Here is a 21961-nt window from a genome sequence, read left to right as displayed (position 1 = left end):
TGTTACAGTTAGGTAGCTGGCCCTCACTGAGCCACCGCAGGAGGTGCCAGGTGTAATTTCAAGGAGGAGAAAAAGTAAAGAAGAAGCGTGACAGCAGGAACGAGCAAAGGTTTGTGTTACTGCTACCTTCAGACGTTGGCAGACCTCCGCTTTGGGCCTCCGCCAGGGCTTCAATCTCCCCCGACTCGGACAGGATCACGTCGGCCGCTAGAGGAATAACAGAAGGAGGGGAAGAGAGAGGGGGGAAAGTACATTAGTGAATTTTTAGACTGACATAACCTTGGACTGGAGAGAACTTTTGTGCAAGACTACATTTGAAATATTAGGTTGGGATGATGGGGAGTGTGATAAAGAGGCTTTATGTTTGACTAGAGCCATAACATCCTCCAGAAGGAACCTGGATTTTGAACTGATTTCCATTTTTGAAGAAACAGAGGTACATGGTGCTGTGTATCACACTACTATACAGCATCTGTGTGGTTAATGAATTGGAGCACGGCAGGAGGAACCTAAAAGAAATTAAGTAAAAAAAAATAATAATTCAAGGATATTTTATTTTAAAAGATAACAATCAATGTATTGCTAAAAAGGTCTGCCAATTGTAATTATAATACAATAAAAAAAAACATCCATATTATCATAAATACAGCAACAGTTTTCCTTCAGTCCACTTCAGGCCAGGGTTTCATCGCTTCCAGTTTCAAGGACCACTGATCCTAGATCAGCAGTAATCTAATCATTTTGCTTACAGTCATACCAGCCAAAGAATGCCCGATGTAGTCTTTTCTCGGAAGCTGAGGAGGGTTGGGCCTGGTTATTACTTGGATGGGAGACTGCCTGGGAATATCAAATAAGCTTTAACTAACTGGGCAGTGGTTCGAATTTCGATAAAAGCAGAGGACACATTTCGTTGTGTCCGTGTGCTGTGCTCTGCTGTGTATCACAATGGCAACCACTTCACTTTCATTTTTGATTCCACATATCTAAATGCATGATCTTATTTAATTAAAGACAAACACTTTTCCCCACCTCAAGGTCACTGTGAAATATGAGGGATGTTGTGCAATGTTATTTTTTTCCTGTCAGATTTTATGATTGGTAGTTTACACACTGGCTCAAGCGTTTGGCTCAAATTCCACATTCGTTCCCACAGGGAGGGAAGTTGCATGAAAAAATGACTTGATTTGAATGTGGAGCACACAGGCTCACAGTGGTACACATTAATCAATGTGTCACTCTACACACTGGATTCCAGGGTATGGAAATGCACAGGGAGCGAAAATTAGACCAATTATAAACTCAATTCATCTAGAGCTACTGAGTCACACAACCTTTTTTTTGCAAAAAAGCATGCATTTCAGAACACTGTTTCATACATGACCGGAGTGGTTTTCCACAAATTTTTGACCTGCTTTAACCCAGGGGGCAAAATCAGATCAAAATGAACTCTAAGGACCGAATACCAAACATGTATCAAGAGTTTACTAAGAAATATCCCATACGAGGCCAGCAATGTGTAGATGTATAAAGCATGTATAAGTGATTCATTGGCAAAAAAACATTAACAATAAATAAATAATGACAATAATAATAATAATAATAATAAGACATCACAGTCCTTGTCAAATGACTGCTTGGGCGACAAACTGCCCCCACTGACATCTGTTAAACAATATGTAAACAGTCATTTTTCTTAGCAAATGGCTGTGTGGACACACTGTTCAGAAGCAGACAGAGTCTCTCTTGAACTCACAGCGACTGCCATCGCTCAGGCAAGAGCTTGACGCAAGGCAGAGGATATGAAAAGGCAACCCTGGCGAAATAAAGGGCCGGCGGACATGGAAGGCTGATGAATGGGCACTCTGCCGCTTTGGCAGCGGACCAGGATGATTAGTGTTCGCAGGGGCTGACAAATGAAGGCGGCGGTGTTAATTGTTGCGGCGCGCAACAACTGCCGGACACCAGGCCGATTCTTGGCTCCCGCCGAGCACAGCATTTTATTTTTCTCTTTTGGAACACACTGCATTTTGAGTCAGTAACAAAGAACCGAGGTAATGAGTGGAGGGTAAAGATGTACAACTGCGAAGATGCAATGACCCCGGATTTACACACAGCACCAACTTTGCAAACTGCGATGACCAGTTTGACCCCAACAAATCCCCTCAACACACAGCCAAGCCACCACATAGCTCGCCTGATGCCGGAGTGCCCGACTCCAGGTGAGAGGGACCCAACAAAAGGGCCAGTGTGGAGCCAGGGGCCCGAGTGGCTGATCTGATTATTTTGGCTGGGCCGAGTGGCTGCTGAATCAGAGCCTTTCACTGGAGGATTCTCCCCTTACAGCCTGCTCCTCTCCTGGCAATGCTGCCCACGCCCTCGTAAACCGGGGTGATGGCAAACTGACGGCCAGGGCTGTGCCCTCACTTTCAATGGTGGGGAAGGGGAGGGCACCCTTGGCCCGAGCGGGAAAAATGCAGAAGCTTGTTAACACTCCCCGTGCCCCCTCAGGAGAACCATTCTCAAAGCCCTACACGCCAGAGCTGACAACGAATGGAGGGAAATATAATATTGTTCCTGATGTAATGTTTTTTAAAAAAAAAACCATCTGGCTTTGTGCGGGCACTGGATCACCCCGCTGTTCTGGGCATTCACAGCCTCCAAACGTTTACTCAAGAATAGACTTGGAAGCCGTATGGCAAAACAGGAGAAAAGTGCTCTCCTGCAGGCCTGTAAATGCACTTAAAAACGAGGTGACAGACATGAAAAACAGCTCCTGGTGGTGCCTAGCATCCGCAGCGACCTGGAGCCGCCTGGGAAGAAAATTGTCAGGAACTATGAGGGGGGGAAAAGGGAAAAAACAGGGCCTGGAGAAAGGACCGCGCTCCCGAGATGAACGCTGGAGACATTAGCAGTCAATGAGCTGAGACTTTTGACGGGTTTGCAGCGCTGCGTTATATAGCTGGGATCACAGACTAGGAAGAACTCTTGATATGCAACGATTTCGGTGAAACCAGCATCTCTGCCGCCTCCCACCACACCACAGTTTACCTTCATGTATCTGAACGACACTTTTCCAGGCAAATGGCCCTGGGGGAATTGTATTCCCAAGAACACGTTACGTCTCCAGGGTTAAGAAGAAGTGGCTACGTGCCTAGTTGAGTGCTAGAGGAAATCATGTAAAGCTACATTACGCACTGTTGGCATGGCCCCTGATTGTGCATTTTCTGTAAAACACGCCAACAAGGAGGGCAGCCAATGGCCAGGCCAGTAAACCAACTGCAGCCTCCCAAGACAGTTTACCTTCGTGTGTCTGAACGACACTTTTCCAGGTCAACAGCTTTGAGTTCTTGGAGTTGTGCGGACAACTGTGTACTCGTTTCGGTAAGAGGGTTAGGTCGAAAATGGCAGAGTGAGCTGTGAGTCACCTGGCAAGAACGACGGCAATCTGGAACCGCCACATTTATAAATGCAACAGTGCGTGTGTTGAAAATGGATTCAACCTCTGCATACAGCAGTCACTGTAAATTGCGCATTACACTGAGTAGTCATTTAAAATAGCTTGAGCAATTTAGACGCCGGTGGGGAAAAGCCTTTTCAACGCGTGTTGAACCTGTAATTTCTTATTAATATGGCCATTCCTGACTGGAGAAAAGCCCATATTAAAAATACGGGCCATGTGTTTAGGTGTGAAAGACACAACAGTGGCTCTGGAAAAGACAGGCAAAAGAATAAAGAGACCTACAGTCTGCATAAAATGGTTTAATCCAGACTGCAGTTTAACCCAGGCTGCTGTTTTTTTTTTAATGGTTCCAGCCAAAGACAACACATATATTATATATTATATTTTATATATATATATATATATATAAAAATAAAAACCAAATGAGTATAATTATGAGTAATTATGAGTAAATATTCTACATAAAAGTGTTAGGAGAAAATTATTATTTGTGTTATATTTTGTGTTGTGTCAGAGTCAGATTAAATGTAAGACTTCTAATATTTAGTCCCATGCCTTTAGATCAGTGGTTTTTGACATTCATTTTGAGAATCTTACGGGCATCCTGTTCCTTTAAAGATTAAGTGTTATCTTTCTAAATGTCCTCAGAGGGGACACTTGCATCAGTCATAAAAGTGCGACGCGGGGCACTCTTCCGAATGTAGTGTCAGAGCAAAAATACGGGGGGGGGACGGAGACGTTTGATCCCCCCCAGTTGTGCTCTTCTCCGTCCAAGTGTAATTATATGGCAGCGCACAAGCTCTCCTCCTCAGATCTTCCACACAAATTATGGGATAATAACAGCTCTCCCCACTGACATAAACTCCACTCCACCAAACTCTCCAAGCTTCTGTGTTTATCATCAGGAATCCCGGTAGTCATAACAAGGCCACTAAATATAAAAGTGCAACAGGTCATTAGGCAAATTTTTGAGAAGGGGTACGCGTGGACCGACTGCCCTAATTTCTGCTGCTGTTATTAGGGTGGCGACACGCTGCGACAAACCGGGTTTACGGCTTGGGCCCCATGCTGCTGGGACGCCTGTAATAAATCATATCGGGTATCGGCCAGACCAAACCAAGGAAAACAGGGGGAAATAATCCCCAAAGCCAGCGCTGTTATTTGGTTTTCAGAGCGCCGAGCGCTCTCACTGGAGGCGCAGGATGCATTACTGCTGGCTACATGCTCACCAACATAACAGTTAATCTCCACAGGAAAAATAAACTTCCTGAAAAGGGCCAATTCATACGCCGCCACCGGCCGCTGCGACGGAGCAGAAACATAAATGCCGATGGCAGGCCCTGCATGGGAATTAAAAGCAATTTACGCCATTGTACTTGAATAAAGGTACTCTGTTCGTAAGGGCCATGTGCCATGCAAGTCAGATTACTTGGCAATTGTGCAAAAGACAACAAAATTATGGCAGAGTTACTTTATCTCCAGCCATGAGAAGAAATCTCTATGAAATTAGATTTTGAAGATGCCTGCACAAGAAACCAACAAATTCTCTCGGACATAAATAGTAGGAACTGTAGGAAATGAAAGTATTTAAACCATGGAGATGTTCCTAGGAACATGATCCTTACTTAATTTACAATGGAATTTTATACAAACTAACTTATTATTATTAATACCAGCATGCTCTGATGGCAGCTCTGCCTACTTCCATGTTCCCATCTTTGTGTGGAGAACAGGGGGGATTTTAGGGGGCAGGGTGGTGAGGCTGAGGGGTTTGGAGCACGTTCTCAAACCAGACTAATTTCTTTTCTGCATGTTCATCAGACTCAGGCAGCTAGAGTGGCGAGCGAGGGGCTTGGACGCAGTTCCACAGGCGGCTGGAAGACGTCCCAACGATTTCCTCCCATAGCCCAGGTCCAGACAGCCAGGTCATGGAGAGGAACATGAGATCGCCCAGCTTAACCTGCGTTAACGTGACTGTCGTGATCCTTTCAGATGGACCCAATCAAAAGGAGAACAGGACTCTTCTCATACCCATAATTAAATCCAAGAGAGTGATGGCTATTTAATAAGAAACTGATGTCATGCTCGCAAATAAGCATAAAAATGCATTACCCGTTTTTTTTTGTTGTTGTTTTTTTATGGTTCTACATGATTTTACAACTCATAGGAATGCACAGATTTAAAACAAGTCATTATAACTAATCACACAGTGCCATTTATTTCAACCTCCCAAAGCCTGGCAGAAAGCAAGGTGAACAAGCAAGATTAATACTGTGGGTAAACAGTTTAAGACACAATTAAACAAAATTACAGCCAGCACTCAGCATATGCCGTGACAAACAGTCCGGTCAACATCTATTCATAAGTCATTATAATTTAATCTCCCAGAGTTCCCAGGGTGGGGAAGAACGGTGGTCGTTTGCCAGCGAAAACATTAAGAACATGAGATATCTCCCTGCCTGCATGCACATCAAAGCGCTGCTCTTCCTCGAAGCCCTCGCAGCGGCACTCCCAGCGGGTGCAGCGTGAGCAGGGGTGGCGTTTCACTTAAACACAGGAACCCGGGGAGCATTATGAGCACCAAGGCTGCACATGTGAACCCAGAGCAGCGCGCTCAAGTGTGATTTCGATGGGGAAAGGATGGCAGTACCACACTGAAAAGGGTCTTTTTCCAACATGGAAAAGCTCACTTTAAGCCCACTTAAAACAAAAAAAGTGACTATTTCTACGCCAGCCATTCAATGTCTGTAAACATCTTCAAGATGGCAGGCTGATCAGTAGCTTATTTAACAATATAAAAAACAGGTTACATTTCATACAGACATAAATCATAAATCAATCAAGTGAGAAGTATATAATAAAATCACAGCCAGGGACCTAAAGGGGTAAAGAGAGTGAAAAATAAACGAATGGTTTCATGAGGGGCAAAAAAAATATATCAGGATCCCTTGCCCCAAATATATATTTGTGAGGGACAGGGAGAAAAAATATTTCAATTGAACTTTTTGCTGGCCGTGCTTGACTGATAATATCACAAATAAGTATTAGAAAGGAGTGCATGCACATCCATTTGGAAATGATATCCCGTAGGGTAAATATAGGACTTTAATGTGGCCGACCATGGTTTGCCCCGGGCGGCCTGAAGCCCTTAGCAGCCCATATATGGTCACAATGGGAGTCGTGAAATAAAACCAGAAATGACGCCGACTTTCAGTCCAAGAATCCCGCTCACTTGAGCAGCCGGCAGGAGTCCATGCGGTCGGGACCTACACCAGTCGCTGTTGTTCTGCCCAGTCTCTTTTATTTGACGTTTCCTTAGCAACAAAGTCTCTGGCATAGAGGTGCTAAGCTTGTAATTCAGCTGAGCTTTAAGAAGCTGAGATTGATCTGGCTCTGTTATTTAAGAGAGCCCCGTTCACAGCTACCAGATGTCAGATGCCAAGGGCTCCATTTTGACAGGCATGCAAAACTACATACTAGTTAGTCTGACCGCTTCGCAGTAGCTGGGGAGGAGACAAACATAAATCAGCTTTCTTCTGTTTGATTTGAACATAGAAGACGTGTACATTTACGTTTATGCCATTTTTATCCAGAGCAATTTACAATCAGTAGTTACAGGGACAGAGACACTCCGGGTTAAGTGTCTTGCTCAGGAATACAGTGGTACTAAGTGGGGCTTGAACCTGTGACTTCTGGTTTATAGGCGAGTGTCTAACCCACTAGGCTACTACCACCCTACTTGACCCACCATGACATGGGTGAACAGGCACCTTGCACCAAGGCTTATTTGTGGCGAGCACTGCCCCTTTAAACCAGAGGCCCAAGCCTCCATATTTTACAAGTGAGACATATCATTTCTGAGGCCTGTTCGCCTGTTCTCATGCTGAAATCGAGCAGTCTGGTATCTGGGGTTATGGAGAGTTTGTGGTGAAACTCACCAGGCCAACTTCACGCTCACTCATCATTGGGTCGATGCACTCAGTTCTACGGGCTACTGAACCCCAAAAACTCAAACATAGCAATAACTATGCATGGTGCCAGGGATCATGATGCCTGTCGTCGCTCCACAACGCAGTGCTAGTTAGAATTTTAGATTTTCTTTTTTCTGTCCGTAAGCTGTTAACATGGTGCTGAAAGATCTGGAATCTCGAATCTCCTTCAAATTCACTTTTTTACCTCTCGAAATTCAAGGTAAACAAACATGATCTGGCTATCTCCCAAGTGTACTTCCAAATCCATGTAATACATTTAGGGCCATCCTATGGTGGATTATACCTGCTTTCGGATTAACAGCACACCACTGTGAAACACATGAAGAATGAGTAAAATTGACAGGCAAATAGATATATAAATCAGGTGAATTACATTCCTGGCCCAATGCTAAATACCATCTAAACAGCAGGAGGAAACAGAGAACCCGGTGGACACCTATGCAACAACAATCGGCTCAACAAAAACTTGCCTGGATGTTAAAACTGGTGGTCTGTATGGAATAAATTCTTCCTCTTTCAGACTTAGCTCGCAGTTAAATCATTCATTCAGTCATGGTTGTGGTTCTCATGCAGAACCCTTCACATGTTGACAAGAACCAGACAAAGTGATGTGGGCGGATAAATAGAGGCGGTCACATTTTTGTTTGGGAACTACTGAACGCATTCAACATCAGAGCCCCCCCCCCCAACAATAAATATGCAACAAGAACCTGTCCCGCAATTCAGTCCAAATGATTTGTTTTTCTTTTGTTATACATTATTAATCCAATAGGAAATTGCTTCTTGCATTTAACCATCACCCTTGGTGAGCAGTGGGCAGCCATGACAGGCGCCCGGGGAGCAGTGTGTGGGGACGGTGCTTTGCTCAGTGGACCTTGGCGAACGGGGATTTGAACCGGCAACCTTATTATTATGGGCCACTTCCTTAACCGCTAGGCCATCCACTGCCCCTGATGTTAGCCCCTTAAAAATTGAATGAAACGTGTCTCCAATGACAGAGCAAACGTAAGAATGAACCTTAATAAATTGCTATTAATCTTTTTGCAAAATGTATGATTAATTACAATTCTTTAAAAACTAACCAGGAAAAAGGAAATGAATACAGGTAAAGATCTGATGAAATCATCGTATATGCACATCCTGCTGTCTGTTGGGCTCAAGGTTTCACAGCTGCAGCGTGGGGACTCAACCAAAGTCAATCTGAACACCTCACGGCTCCGCCGGCAGGAAAGGAACAGGACTCAGAATGTTCCTGGCTTTCCACCAGCAGGCCCTGCACCCAAATGTCAGATTCATGCTTTCCCGAAAAACGTTACATGTTCTAAACACTTGCATCAAAGTCTGGTTTTATTCCACTTTTCTGGTGCAAGGTCCCCAGGGGGAGTGTTTTTAAACTGCCAAAAAAAAGGGGGTTAAACAGCAAAATGACTGACTTGTGACTTGCACATGTGGCACCGCTCAATGTGACTTAAAATGCACGCACGCACACACACACACAGACACACACACACACACACACACACACACACACACACACCCTTCACTCCCGCACTGCAGATTCACCCACAGATGACACTGATGACTAAATTACTCTTGGACGTTCTGGCCAGGAACACGTCCAAAGAAACTGTTATCACACTCCTCGGTTTTCAAGCAGGGCCGAGGCCGACGGCAAATCCGATCGGTGCCGGAGCAGGAATGTGGAAATGGGAACGTTGTCGTGCTCTTAGCCCAGAGGCGCTGGGCTGGTCTCGGAGAGCATGGGCCGTTGGACTCACCTCGCCCAGTTTCTAATGCTCCCGCTGGACGGTCGACAAGACACACATTAACCAAAAATCGCAGCCGCCACGCTCCCCCCCCCCCGCCATAGTCAAGCTGATACGCCCCACAGATTCCTGCCGCTGCCACTTTCATAACCTAAACCAGCGTGGCGGTGCGACGGTGGGCTGGTGCAGCCGGCCTGCATGAGTAATACAATGTTTGCAGTAGGAGCTGGAGGACAATAACATGCGACGGGGTTTTGGGGGGCAGTGAGATGGAGCAGACGCTCACGTCAGATATGGGTAGTTTCATTCCACTGTAAATATCGTCGCTGGGGCCAAATTTGGTTTATATATGGTGGTCTTTATTTAGGCATGGGACTAAGGCCAAGCCTCTCACTCACTTGCAGTTTTTTCTAGTCCAGTACAAATACAAATTGACAAAGAAATTGACTTTGTTTCCCTTATTAAGGCTGATAGAGATTGTTGTACACTCCAGGTTTTGCAGGTTTTTCCAAATGTTGATTCTTCAAACCGTTCATAAGCCATGGTAAAGTCTGTCTGAGGCATTACCACCCAGCTCTGTTAAAAGGGTGTTTCACGGTGCCGGCAGAGTAAAAAGCACCCGCTATCAGCGGTGAGATAGGGCCTGCTGGCTCCACTGCTCTCCGCCAGTCATAACTCTTTCAGGTTTCCTTTATGGACTGCACACGGCCCTCCAGGGATTCCCTCTGTCTGTTCTGGGCCAATCAGGCCAATTGTAAATCACACGCCGCCCTGTACCTGTCTGCTGGAAAAATTAATGGAAAGTGGCAAAATCTGTCCCTTTTACTTGCTTTTTTTACCACTTTAGCCACAACAAGGCAGCAATGTTTGTGACATGGTGTTTGTGAAGTGAACACATAGGGAAGAGGAAGGTGCATCATCAGTACAGTTGACCACATGATACAACAAACATGTGCATTTAAGCTGGTGACTGATAGTCATTAAGCATTTAAGTGCAGTTTTTAAATTATGTTCTGTAAGCAAATCATTAAAAGGTATTAAATTAGACGGTATTAAACCCCATTTATAGACTTAAGTGCTTGGGGCTATTATGTACTCATTTTCTTGGTGAAAACAAAGACAAGCAACATTGCCAACAATCAACATCTGTAGTGGACGTGGTGCTTTGTTCAGAATCGAGATAACTGGTAAAAGCATAACTCCGCTTCCAGCGTTCTTGGAGGGCCAGTGTTTTTTTTTTTTTTTTTTGCACATGCACTAAAAGCTATTAGGACTGTTGCTCCACAGCCAGGAAGCCATGGAGTAATTTGCTTCAGACAGTGTCGGTGAAACCCTGAGGGGGCTCTTAGCTTTTAGGGTTGTGGAATGACAACAGCCCCGGTGTACAGATGCGAGAGAAGCCATTGGTTGGATTCTGGGAAGAAGAAAAAGAGTGTGTGTCAGACCTGGAGTCCAGACAGACAAAAAGGCCATTCTTCCATCGTTCTGTTGAATCTGTTCCATAGTGGAGTTGATACCCTTTTCCTTCTTTCCTTCTTTCTTTCTTTCTTTCTTTCTTTCTTATATTTTAAGGACAAACAGAAATTTGGCAACACAAAATAAACATCTAGAATGATAATTCTTCAAGAGAAAGAATGGACATAAAATAAAACCAGCACTGTGCCATATATAGGGCCGTGTAACTCCTGACCCCAAATGTTGATGTAAGGACCTCACACTGTCCAGGGTCTCCATTATATGAGTACCTAGTGCGCCGCAGGTCACTGGGAAACAAACTGGGTCTAAACAAACCTCATTCCCAGACAACAGACAGCCAGCCCTGCACTTCACATACGTCAAGGGACTTGGCAGCGGGGGGCTGGTAAAGCACCACTTCCATAAACCACCATGTAAGCAGCAATGCAGAGCTTCCAGTGGAGATCCCAGCTCCACTCCACCATTCATCTGTAATTCTCTAGAATTTTTTTTTTTTTTTTTCAACCTTCTCCTGATTTGGCAGACAAGAAAAAGGGAAAAAAGTCCAACATCCACAACTATCCTTGCACGATGGCAACGGTCATTTAGGCACTTAGACATTTGAGAACATTTCTGGACAATATCAGCAGCATTCATAATGAAATGGGTCATTTATAGCTGCACAGGGAATCTGGTGTGACAAATCATTGGCGGCCATATTTGGCAAGTTGTTACACGGTACATGCATATTAATTACCTGTTGAAGTACTGAAGATGTGCTCTAAGAGGCTGTGTTTAAACAGTTTATGAGCTATGGGTACAAGTACCTGAAGCACAAAAACATGATGCTAAGCACGCCTTAGAAAAATAAAGAATCATTAAATAAGCTAAATTCAGAGTGAGATGGCGATGCTACAGTGATGACCTGTGCAGGCATTTTCCATAACGCAGATGACTGATGCCAAGCGGTCTGCCTTGCAGAGCCAGAATAACAGCTCAAGATGGTGTAAACCAAAATCAACATGGGTAAAACCATCTGTAAACAGACCTCAAGAACCACAACATTCAGGAAAAATGGGAAAACAGCAAAATGGGATCCGTCTGACCACAGTCCAGCAGAGGTCCCAGGGCGAACAAGTGTACAATCCACACCGAAAGCTTGTCTGCAGTCACGTTAAAAAAAAAAAAAAAAAAAAAACACTACTTACTACAAAATGATCAAAGTATGGGGTGGTAGTAGCCTAGTGGGTAACACACTCGCCTATGAACCAGAAGACCCAGGTTCAAATCCCACTTACTACCATTGTGTCCCTGAGCAAGACACTTAACCCTGAGTGTCTCCAGGGGGGGACTGTCCCTGTAACTTCTGACTGTAAGTCGCTCTGGATAAGGGCGTCTGATAAATGCTGTAAATGTAAATGTATGGTTTTAACTTTTTGCTCACCTGTTGGCAAAATGTCACTTAAGCCTATTTGGCTCTCACACCTCAGTATGAAGTGATTAATTGTCACGTGACACAGCACAGAACCCAGTGCGCACAGTCAAATGTGTCCTCTGCATTTAAGCAATCACCCATTGTGAGCAGTGGCTTCCTTGCCACCACTGCCCCAGATATACAGCCGGTTACTGTTAAACGTGATGTAGTGTACGTTTCCCACGGCTGTCAGGAACGAGCCCATGCGATATTGCATCAAGGCGACATCATTGCTGTGATGTATTTTTGAGATGCCAACACATCAGATTTGCTTTCAATTTCATTTTGGTTTTCTGGGTTAACCCTCGTTTAAATAAAAGCCCTTTTAAAATCACGTGATTTTAAGTGTCTTTACAGTATTTGGCAGTGTGAAAGATTCTTTACAGAAAAACAACATAAAAAAGAATTCCTACCAAGTACATTTATCCATTCTCCCATGAATTCCTGTTCCTCCTTTAAAACTGCCCACCATCGTACACTTGTACACGTCTTGTATAGATCTCGGGGACTTTAAAGATAAGTCAGACTTGCGGGGCGTTTAATGAGCCGATGTGCTTGTTTCACTGACAGGAAAGGGCCTGGCCTGCAGCCCCCAGCAGTTACAACACAGCCTTTCAGGTTTACGGCATTCCTTCGCTTTGTTCAGAGTCCGTCACGAGTCCACATCCCCGCCTCCTCTGCACGCTGGCCTCACCAGTCACTGCCCTCATGCTGCAGGTGGCATCGAAGCGCCTTGTGCCCTCCTCATTCCGAGAGTTTCCCAGGATGGTATGAAGGCGTAAACCACGCTTCTCAGACAAATCATCAGGAGTGTGATTAAGTAGATCTGCATTAAAAAAACCTGCCGTGCTTGTAGAGAAGGGTCATTTAAAACCAATCACGCCGCACCGCATTTGTTCTTTAATGATGATGTATACGTGCACTTTCATCAGAACGGTCCATGGTACGGCGCCGACACGACGGACTCCTACGCTCTTGTTAAAGGAGGGAATGATCAATGTTGTAGTGCTTGAGCACGTCTATGTGCAGGAGTGTCTGCTCAAGTTTAAAGGATGTGGCTGCGGGGTGGGGATCAGGCAAATCAGAACCAGAACCACACTGGGGAGAAAATAAAGGCGCCCAGGTTAATCATGGGGGAGGGGGTGGCTTTGTCCAATACAGCATCTCAAAACCACATGTTGCCAACAAAAGCCCCCACAGCGCTCAGACAAGAGAACAATTGTTTGGGAAGAGGGGTGTCTGTAACGGATTTCAGGATCAACTATACTGCGCTGTTACGACTCGATAATTCTGATAGAAGTTTTATATCTTGCCCGATATCTTGACAACCACGTGCATCACAACAACCTTAAAACTCTTAATTCAACAGAGAAATTTTACAAATGGCTCCATATTTGGTCATGTTTTGGTCAACTGCCATGTGTATGACTGATTTCTATCACTGGGGCCTTTGGTCATAATAAGGACCAGAGCCAGTCATTGACTGTGGTACCTTCAGAAGTGAGACCCCTCTCCTGTATCACTGCCATGTGCTGAGCAGATGTTTGGGAGGGAGGGGCAAGGACAAAACTCTTGCTTTCTCTTTTTTTTTTTACCCCAGTTCCTTCACTGTGTTGCAGTTGTGAGTGACAATATCCTGACCGTGACCCTGAGACCTCATTAATAAACACCCTGATGCCAAATTATCAAATGACAGATCTCTCTTAGAAACTCAGACTAAATGAAACCTGTGACAAAATCAGATTAAAATCCAACTTCAAACATTCCAGGACCTCATGACCCTCAAGTGACGTTCCTCAGAACATCATGTCAAGTGACGTTCTTCAGAAATCGAACTAACTACGTTGCATCTTAATCTGCTTAAATCCTGTTCAAAGCTGGTGTCAAGTGCTGTGTTAACAGTATGTACACAGGGCTTCTGTGGGCGTGTCCGCAGCAGTGGCTCTAAACAAATGGCCTTTCGTCAGCGTAGGCAAAAGTCCCAACGTAGATGGAAGTCCAGATAAAAAGGACTTTCCTTTTCCAGGCCTGCATTCCTCTGGACTAGAGCCCCTTTCAATTCCAACTCACCATCTCCTGCTTTTCTGAAGTGCATATTGGGGGGGAGAAAATCGGATGGAAGCTTTTTTTTATTGTTTATTCCTCTGAAACTACAGGGCCTTTATTAATCTTTTTGAAGGCTGATTTTAGGCTTTTTACTTGTTGGTTCTCTCCCAAGCATAATTGACAGGACTATCTCATTCCTATTATTATTAAATGCACATATTTAGTCATACCTCTAATTCTCCAGTTCAATAAGACACATTATCCGGCCATACGTGTCAAAGATGTTGCTAAATTTCAAATGAAAAAGAAAAAACTGAAACAAAAAACCTCAATCAGATGGCGTTTCTGACAAGCCTTTATGGTCTTGAGGCCACTAGAGGAAGTCTTTAGTGTCTGCAAACAACTGCAATTAAACATAAAAGGACCTAGAGGCCCTGACAACAGACCGCCTCTCCCCTCACCGAATGACCAAATAAGGTCAGTGGATTTATCGCAACCATCATTCCACAAAAACAGAGCAGACTGAGCACCACTAAACTTCAGTTAACATTTGCAATCTATAGAAACAATATGTATAGAATATTACACAAGTGTCTAAAGGTGTATGACATAGAGGCCGAGCTGTGGCGAGGTCCGCACTCTGCATTCTTGTGGCCAGCAGACCTGCTCATTAAAAGAAAGGGTCCTTTGAGAGCCCAACGGCCACACTACACCATCGACCAGGGCATGAGAGAGGGTTGTCTGGAAAGCCTCATGGACCTCCTCTTGCCATGTCAGAGGTGGACCCTCCCTCTACCCTCCCCTTCTTCCTCTGTTCTTTGTTGCCCCGGTTAAAGACAGCCCCCTGACTGGCCCACTTTTTTCCGTATAGATTTCAAATAAATGCATGGTCCTTATCTATTTAATGCATGCACCCATTATCTGTAGTAGGACGTGGAGGTAGCGTCCATTAGGCAGGAAGACAAAGGGAGACGAAAAGGGTTCAAACGAAAGGAACCCAGACAAGTTAAGGGGACCATGATGAACGTCAGTAATCCCTAAGCGGCGAGCCAGAGTTCAACTGGAGAGCGGCTGACATCATGTTCTCAGGCCTCCGAGTCGGACCACACAGCGGCGCGTTAAATTCATCAGTACTCACGCTGGACACGTCTCCTGATAATACCCCGGCCCCGGAGTAAACAGGCCCTAACCCGCGGCCTCCCTGACGTGTAATATCATAATCACTTCAGTTTCCATATACACAGGCCTCTGTGGTCGGCCCTGCACTTGGATGGGTTCCATCCTGTTGTTTTCGTAGCGCATGCTTCGCCCAGCTTAGGGGGGCTTCACTTGTGTATCTTTCAGCACCTCACGCGAAGTTTACAGTGTTTCCAAACCCTACCCAGGGATCCAGGCCTGGCGTAAACATGGGGGGTGCTGCCAGGGCGAGGGGGTGCGAGGTACAAGCCTGCCCAGCCCGGCAGCCACGTCAGAGTTGTTTGGTGGCCTAATTGCCGACGCGTTTTGAACACGAAGCCCGAGAAGTCAACACGGGATCTATGAGGGAAAATCAAAGGAGACCCTGCGAAAACAGAGAAATTCACACTTTCACCAGCGGTGTTGCTTTCAAAAGTGCAGCTGACAGCCAAAATCCGACCCTGGTGAGCGATTCGGGGGAACAGGGACACTGTCGGGGGGCTTTGATCGTTCCTGCCGCTTCGCCCGCCTGGCCAAACCGCACTGTAACAGATACATCATTGAATTTAGCTTAGCCGCCAGCGGCCTGAACGGATGCGCTCTTTTTATTCCGGGGGTCTGGTACCCATTATTTCTCAACATTTTTAGGTTGGTTTGTTAAACGGCGCCCTTTCAGCGCCGAGATCCATATGAGCGCCATCCATAGAGCAGAAAGCGGAAGGAGGGGAGCAGCTCCTTGTTTCGGACTCGGTGATGCGTCCAAACCTCAGCGGACCTGCCAGCCTCTCGGCAGACATCTGGTTGCCATTCATGCTTTTGCAAAGTGCTTTTTAATTGCAGCATTAATAAGATGTCCAGAACGCTATTGCAAAGGTCGCCCTCGTAAACCAGGTGTTTATTTGAAGGCCACTTGTCATAACAGCAGCGGACGCCTCAAAAGTACCCAGAGAAACCAAAGAAACTGGTCCTGAAATGGGGCCTGTTACACAATTACAACTTTTGAAGGAGAGAAAGGTTAAGATACCCACATTGTTGCCATCTCATAATGGACATCATTTAGAGGGCTAATTACGCAGGATTCGGCTAAACGTTTCCTCCCAAACTAATTTTCCTTGGATGGGAAGATAATCCCAGGATCAGTTACCCTCACATGGTGAGTTATCGTCCGGAATCTTTCCTCCCCATAAAACGGGAAAACACATTTGCCGGCAGGGAAGCCAAAGCCCAACAAAACAACATGACGGTCTAAATTCTATGCTAGGCTAACCAATCAGAGGTGCTAAAAAGATGTGTGCGACGCTTCATTATTTCACTATGATTCTAAATGGTAAAAAAAATATTAAATGCATAATGATTCAGTTAATTAGGTCAGAAATCATGTTTTTTAACTTTTCAACTAAATTTTGAAAAAAAACTACGAAAGGAGTAAACTTGTGAATGAGCTTTGCTGAATATTTTTCGTACAGTTTAAGCTTGAATCATTAGCGTCACCAACATTCACTGCTCAAAAAATAAATCACACTTCTGGGAAATCAAACTGCTTCACATGCAATTTCATACAATACAATTTCACGTGCAGTTGTGCAAATGGAATGGGCAACAGGTGGAAATTATAGGTAATTAGCTAGACGTCCCTAATAAAGGCGGTGACCACAGACCACTTCTCAGTTCCTGCTTTCTGGCTGATGTTTTGGTCTTTTTTTTTTTTTTTTTTTTAAATGCAGGTGCTTTCACTCTAGTGGTAGCATGCGATGGAGTCTACAACCCACACAGTGCAGCTCATCCACGATGCGAGCTGTTGCAAGAAGGTGTAGTGTCCAGAGCATAAAGGCGCTACCAGGAGACAGGGCAGTACATCAGGAGACACGGAGGAGGCCATAGGAGGGCAACAACAGCAGCAGGACCGCAACATCCCCCTTTGAGCAAGGAGGACCAGGAGGAGCACTGCCAGAGCCTGCAAAATGCCACAAATGTGCATGTGTCTGCTCAAATGGTCAAACAGGTGACCATATAGCACAACACCATGCAGCATGTTTGGCATTTGCCAGAGAAAACCAAGATTGGCAAGTTCGCCCATGGTGCCCTGTGCTCTTCACAGATGAAAACAGGTTCAGACTGAGCACATATGACAGACGTGACAGTCTGTCCAACATCCTCCAGCATGACCAGTTTGGCAGTGGGTCAGCAATGGTGTGGGGTGGCATTTCTTTGGGGGGCCGCACAGCCCTCCATGTGCTCGCCAGAGGTAGCCTGACCGCCATTAGGTGCCGAGATGAGATCCTCAGACCCCTTGTGAGACCATATGCTGGTGAGGTTGGCAATGGATTCCTCCTAATGCGAGACCATGATAGACCTCATGTGGCTGGAGTGTGTCAGCAGTTCCTGCAAGATGAAGGCATTCATGCTATGGACTGGCCTGCTCGTTCCCCAGACCTGAATCCACTTGAGCACATCTGGGACAACAACGTTGCACCACAGACTGTGGAGGAGTTGGCGGATGCTTTAGCGCAGGTCTGGGTGGAGATCCCTCAGGAGACCATCCGCCACCTCATCTGGAACATGCCTAAAGGCACGTGGAGGCCACACACACTACTGAGATTAATTTTGACTTGTTTGATGTAATGTCCTTAAAAGTTGGATCAGCCTGTAGTGTGTTTTTCCACTTTAATTTTGAGTGTGGCTCCAAATCCAAACCTCCGTTGGTTGATAAATTTTATTGCCATAAATTATTTTTGTGTGTTGTCATCATATTCAACTATGTAAAGAACAACATATTTTATAAGAATATTTCATTCACGTCTAGGTTGTCTTATTTTTGTTTTCCCATTATTTATCTGAGCAGTGTACATCTGTAATACAGAGGCCAACATGGCTGTGCAATAATGAAGTGGGAAATGAGTAGTGGGTAACATACTCACCTATGAAGCAGAAGGTTCAAACCCCACTTACTACCATTGTGGCCCTGAGCAAGACACTTAACCCTGAGTGTCTCCAGGGGGAGACTGTCCCTGTCACTACTGATTGTAACTCTGGAAAAGGATGGTATGGCTGATAAATGCCGTAAAGGTCAGACATAAGAACCTCCTCTACAGCTGCTGAGGAACAGGAAGGTTGGGTAAAAACATATCACACTGCATGCCATGTCAGTACTGGTTCTGACATCAGTTCAGGGTTGTTAGCTTTCACATCGCGATCTGTTTTAAAAAACAGACACTCTTGGACAGTTCCAGTCCAAGAGTGTCAGAATCCCCTCTGTTCCCTACAGCTAAACACCTGACGGATACCAGGGAAACCACACAGGAGGTGGGGAAAAAAAAAAAAAAATCCCCACCCAGCTCCGCTTCATTGAACCAGGCTAAACCGGCATGGAGACCTTTATTAAGCAGGTGTGGCCCGGATTAATGGCAGCAAGGCGAGGGGATCCGCAGCACGACTGCCAGCACACACAGCTGCAAGGCTTCCTCCACTTGGCCCACTGGCCACCCCTTAAAAATACCTGTAAAATAAACAGAGCATGGCAGAATGTGCCAAAGTGCTCCGGCAGACCCTGTGTGCCAGGGCTGCCGTGGCCAGAGTGTACAGGAGAGCGGGCAGAGGCTGAAACTGCTGGAATACCAGACACAGCTCTTTAGGGCTGATTAGGCCTGAGCCAAAATACAACTTATAAATATTGAGATATAAAAATACAGTTTTGTAGCCTCTTTAAAACATGAAATAATAAAAAATTGCTCCAGTCACTGGCACATGGCACCATCTGTCAGGAAAGTACTGGCCGCTGCAGCAGGGCAAAGGCAGATCGCAGGGCCGCGTCCCCTGAGGCTCTGGTAAAAGTGGTGCTACAGATGCACAGCACGTACACCCAACCGTAGGTGCAAAAGGTGTCCCTGACAGCCTATTGCCAGTGCATAATCTAGATCTTATTGATGTACAAGCTCCACAATATACCAATAAAATACAGAGAACTTAACAATACATAAACAAAAGGTAGAAAAACTTGAAAAAGTTTGAGTTAAAAAAAAAAAAAAATACATGTCCAAACGACAATGTGATGTATTGACCACCCAGTCACAGAGCTGCGAGACTGTGCTGCCAGTCGTTGTGAAATATTCTGCTGGATCCTTACACTAATGCATACAGTCTTTTCTTTTCATGCTTATTTTACACGGTTTTATTTCTGAAAGAACTTGGTTGGTCCCGGTTTTATAGAATATAATGAAATGCATGCAGACGAAGCAGAATCGGACACTGCAACAATGAGGAACTGCGTCATTACATTTCACAGGCATGGTGGCAGTGGACCACCAACTAGCTACAGGTTCATGAGGGGGATTCTTACTATAATTATCATCACTGCCATTGATGATAATAAGTACGTTGAGGTTATTTCTTTAGTCATCTCTTCTGACACAGTGCACAATACCTGTCTTTAATAGAATTTACAGATGAATCTCAAGCTTTGAACCAGCATTCAGCTTGTTCACAGCATGAAGACTGTACAACGTGCATCAGCTTATAAGCACTCGACTTCCTGTAGAGGAAGGAAACTCAGGTTTGGTTGAATATGGGCCCTATTCGCAGAGTCTGCTGCAATTTCATCCCATTACAAACACACACACACACACACACACACTCACACAGACTGTGGGAGAACCTGGAAGGCATATTTGCCTGGCTGCCTGCGCAGGATGATGGAGGTCAGCGCCCAGATCGCAGCTGCTTTGCTTTACCTCACTGCTGAGACAGCCAATCACATGGCTGCAGGGGTGGGCCTCTCCTGCTGCTATTCAAACACATTAACAAAGGAGCACTTGGGGCGGGTGGATGAGTGTAACCGGCTCTGGCTCCAAAATGCCTTTGGAATGAGATGTTACGGCTGCGCAGATTTACGAGGGCGGATTTATCTCAGGTTTGAATCATGAAGAATGAAGGGGCACGAAGAACCGGGGGCAGGGTGAGGCCGGCCCGGTTCGGGCTCCTCGCCACGCACCCACTTTACTGAGCCTCATCTCAAGGCGTTAGGGTGAGAGCAAAACCTACGGGCTGAGGCCTCTAGAGTCGGAAAATTCATCGTTTTTGCGGTCACCTGCGAAATGTTCACTCGCAGACATTTAGCAGAAAGACGTTCTGAGGACATTCCCTCAACCTGGGTCACATACGGAAGAGTGTTAAATTACGATAACACTCTTTTGTGTCAGGAATCCGGCAGGGCGGAAATGTCTGAACCATCCCAATCTTTCTGATCCTGGAACGCTCTGCAGACTGGGAGCAAACCAAAAGGCCACTCTGCGGTCACTGCAGAAGGGAAATGTACTTATCAGTGAACCCAACGAAGCGACGTTATTATGCAGTTTCATTCGAGGGGAATGAGAAAATGGAGCTGAAATAACAAGCTCCTTTTTTTCCGAGGTCTACAGGAACACCTATAAATCATACGGTCTTGCCCAGAAGCCGGCAGTGGCTGTAAACTCCATCTTGTGTCGGCCTATTTGTTAATTGCCGGGTCGGACGGGCCGAGGCCTGTGACTGAATGCATCTGCTGGTGACAGCGTGTCAGCACAGAGGGGAAAGACTGCAGACATGATCAAACTATTCAGTTCACAGGGCTTGGACCCTTTTTAAAATGCACTTAAATGCAACTTAATTCTAAAGCAAAACAGAAAATGATTGGACAGGAATGTAAAAAAAAAAGGGATTTTACTTGCAGATAACCAGAGCAATAAATCTTTGTAATACCTCATTTTAGAACAGCTTTTAAATCCCAGCACGGAACATTAACAAAGAAGTCAAAGACTGGGAGGCCAATGTCACCTTTCCTTCGTTCTCAAGCGTCTGATGCGTTCATGCCGTGTTTTAATGATTCCTGAAGATTTATTATAGGTTATGGTACACGTCCAATGTGTTGATAACTTTCCAACCTCAACGTCTCGGGAATACTGGACGAACAACAGAACCGAGAGGAATGGTCTGCTCTGGTATTGTTCAGCGTTAATAGGAAAAGCATGACCACGCAGCAGCAGAACATAAAATGTTACATCCGCCTATAAGGTTTAATTGTTCAGGTCTGACTGAGCCTTCCACTGCACGCGGCCAAATTTTGATTTATGCACCCAAATCCTGGGAGCATAATCCTGTTGCATCTCCAGCGCATTCACCGAGACACAATTTAACCCAGATTTCAATTAACATGGCTCGCAGGATTCTGGGCCTGCAGGAACATGCATTTTAAATGAGACTGTCCTGGTCTGGCTCACCATCACGCACACATAACGGCTTCTCCCAGAAGGCTTTGGTCCAGGCGCTGCACTCTAACAGCACCACCAAATCATTGTCAGCACTCTGGCGTAATGGAGCAAACTCACTTTTGGGGTTTTGGGGAGCCGCTCCCCTGGACTAAGTACAGGGTTTGATGGAAACTAAATACTTCCAGGGCTCTTTACTAAAGGACCAGTAGACTGTTTAATGCAGTCCTGCAGGACGGTGGGAGTAGAGTGTAGTCTACCGTGGAGATGCATGGTTCGAAGTTGGTGAGAATGTGTGATCTGATCCAATTTTGAACCGCTTGGCACTTACTCTACCCTTAGCTGGGTTGGCA

At 45.4% G+C, this 21961-nt stretch overlaps 1 protein-coding gene across 2 annotated transcripts in view; it reads right to left on the bottom strand.

Annotated features, from left to right (window-relative positions):
• The window catches only part of ror2 (receptor tyrosine kinase-like orphan receptor 2), a 48359-nt gene that overhangs the window by 16996 nt on the left and 9402 nt on the right, over nucleotides 1-21961 (bottom strand). For both annotated transcript variants that reach the window (XM_028974238.1, XM_028974239.1), the window contains exon 2: nucleotides 127-207. In XM_028974238.1, coding sequence (XP_028830071.1) covers nucleotides 127-207 — 81 coding nt within the window. The remainder of the gene's footprint in view (nucleotides 1-126; nucleotides 208-21961) is intronic.

The sequence above is a fragment of the Denticeps clupeoides genome, chromosome 3, assembly GCF_900700375.1.
Source record: "Denticeps clupeoides chromosome 3, fDenClu1.1, whole genome shotgun sequence".
Classification (NCBI taxonomy): domain Eukaryota; kingdom Metazoa; phylum Chordata; class Actinopteri; order Clupeiformes; family Denticipitidae; genus Denticeps; species Denticeps clupeoides.
The sequence above is the reverse complement of the archived record's forward strand: the minus strand, read 5'-3'. Positions and strand labels throughout refer to the sequence as shown.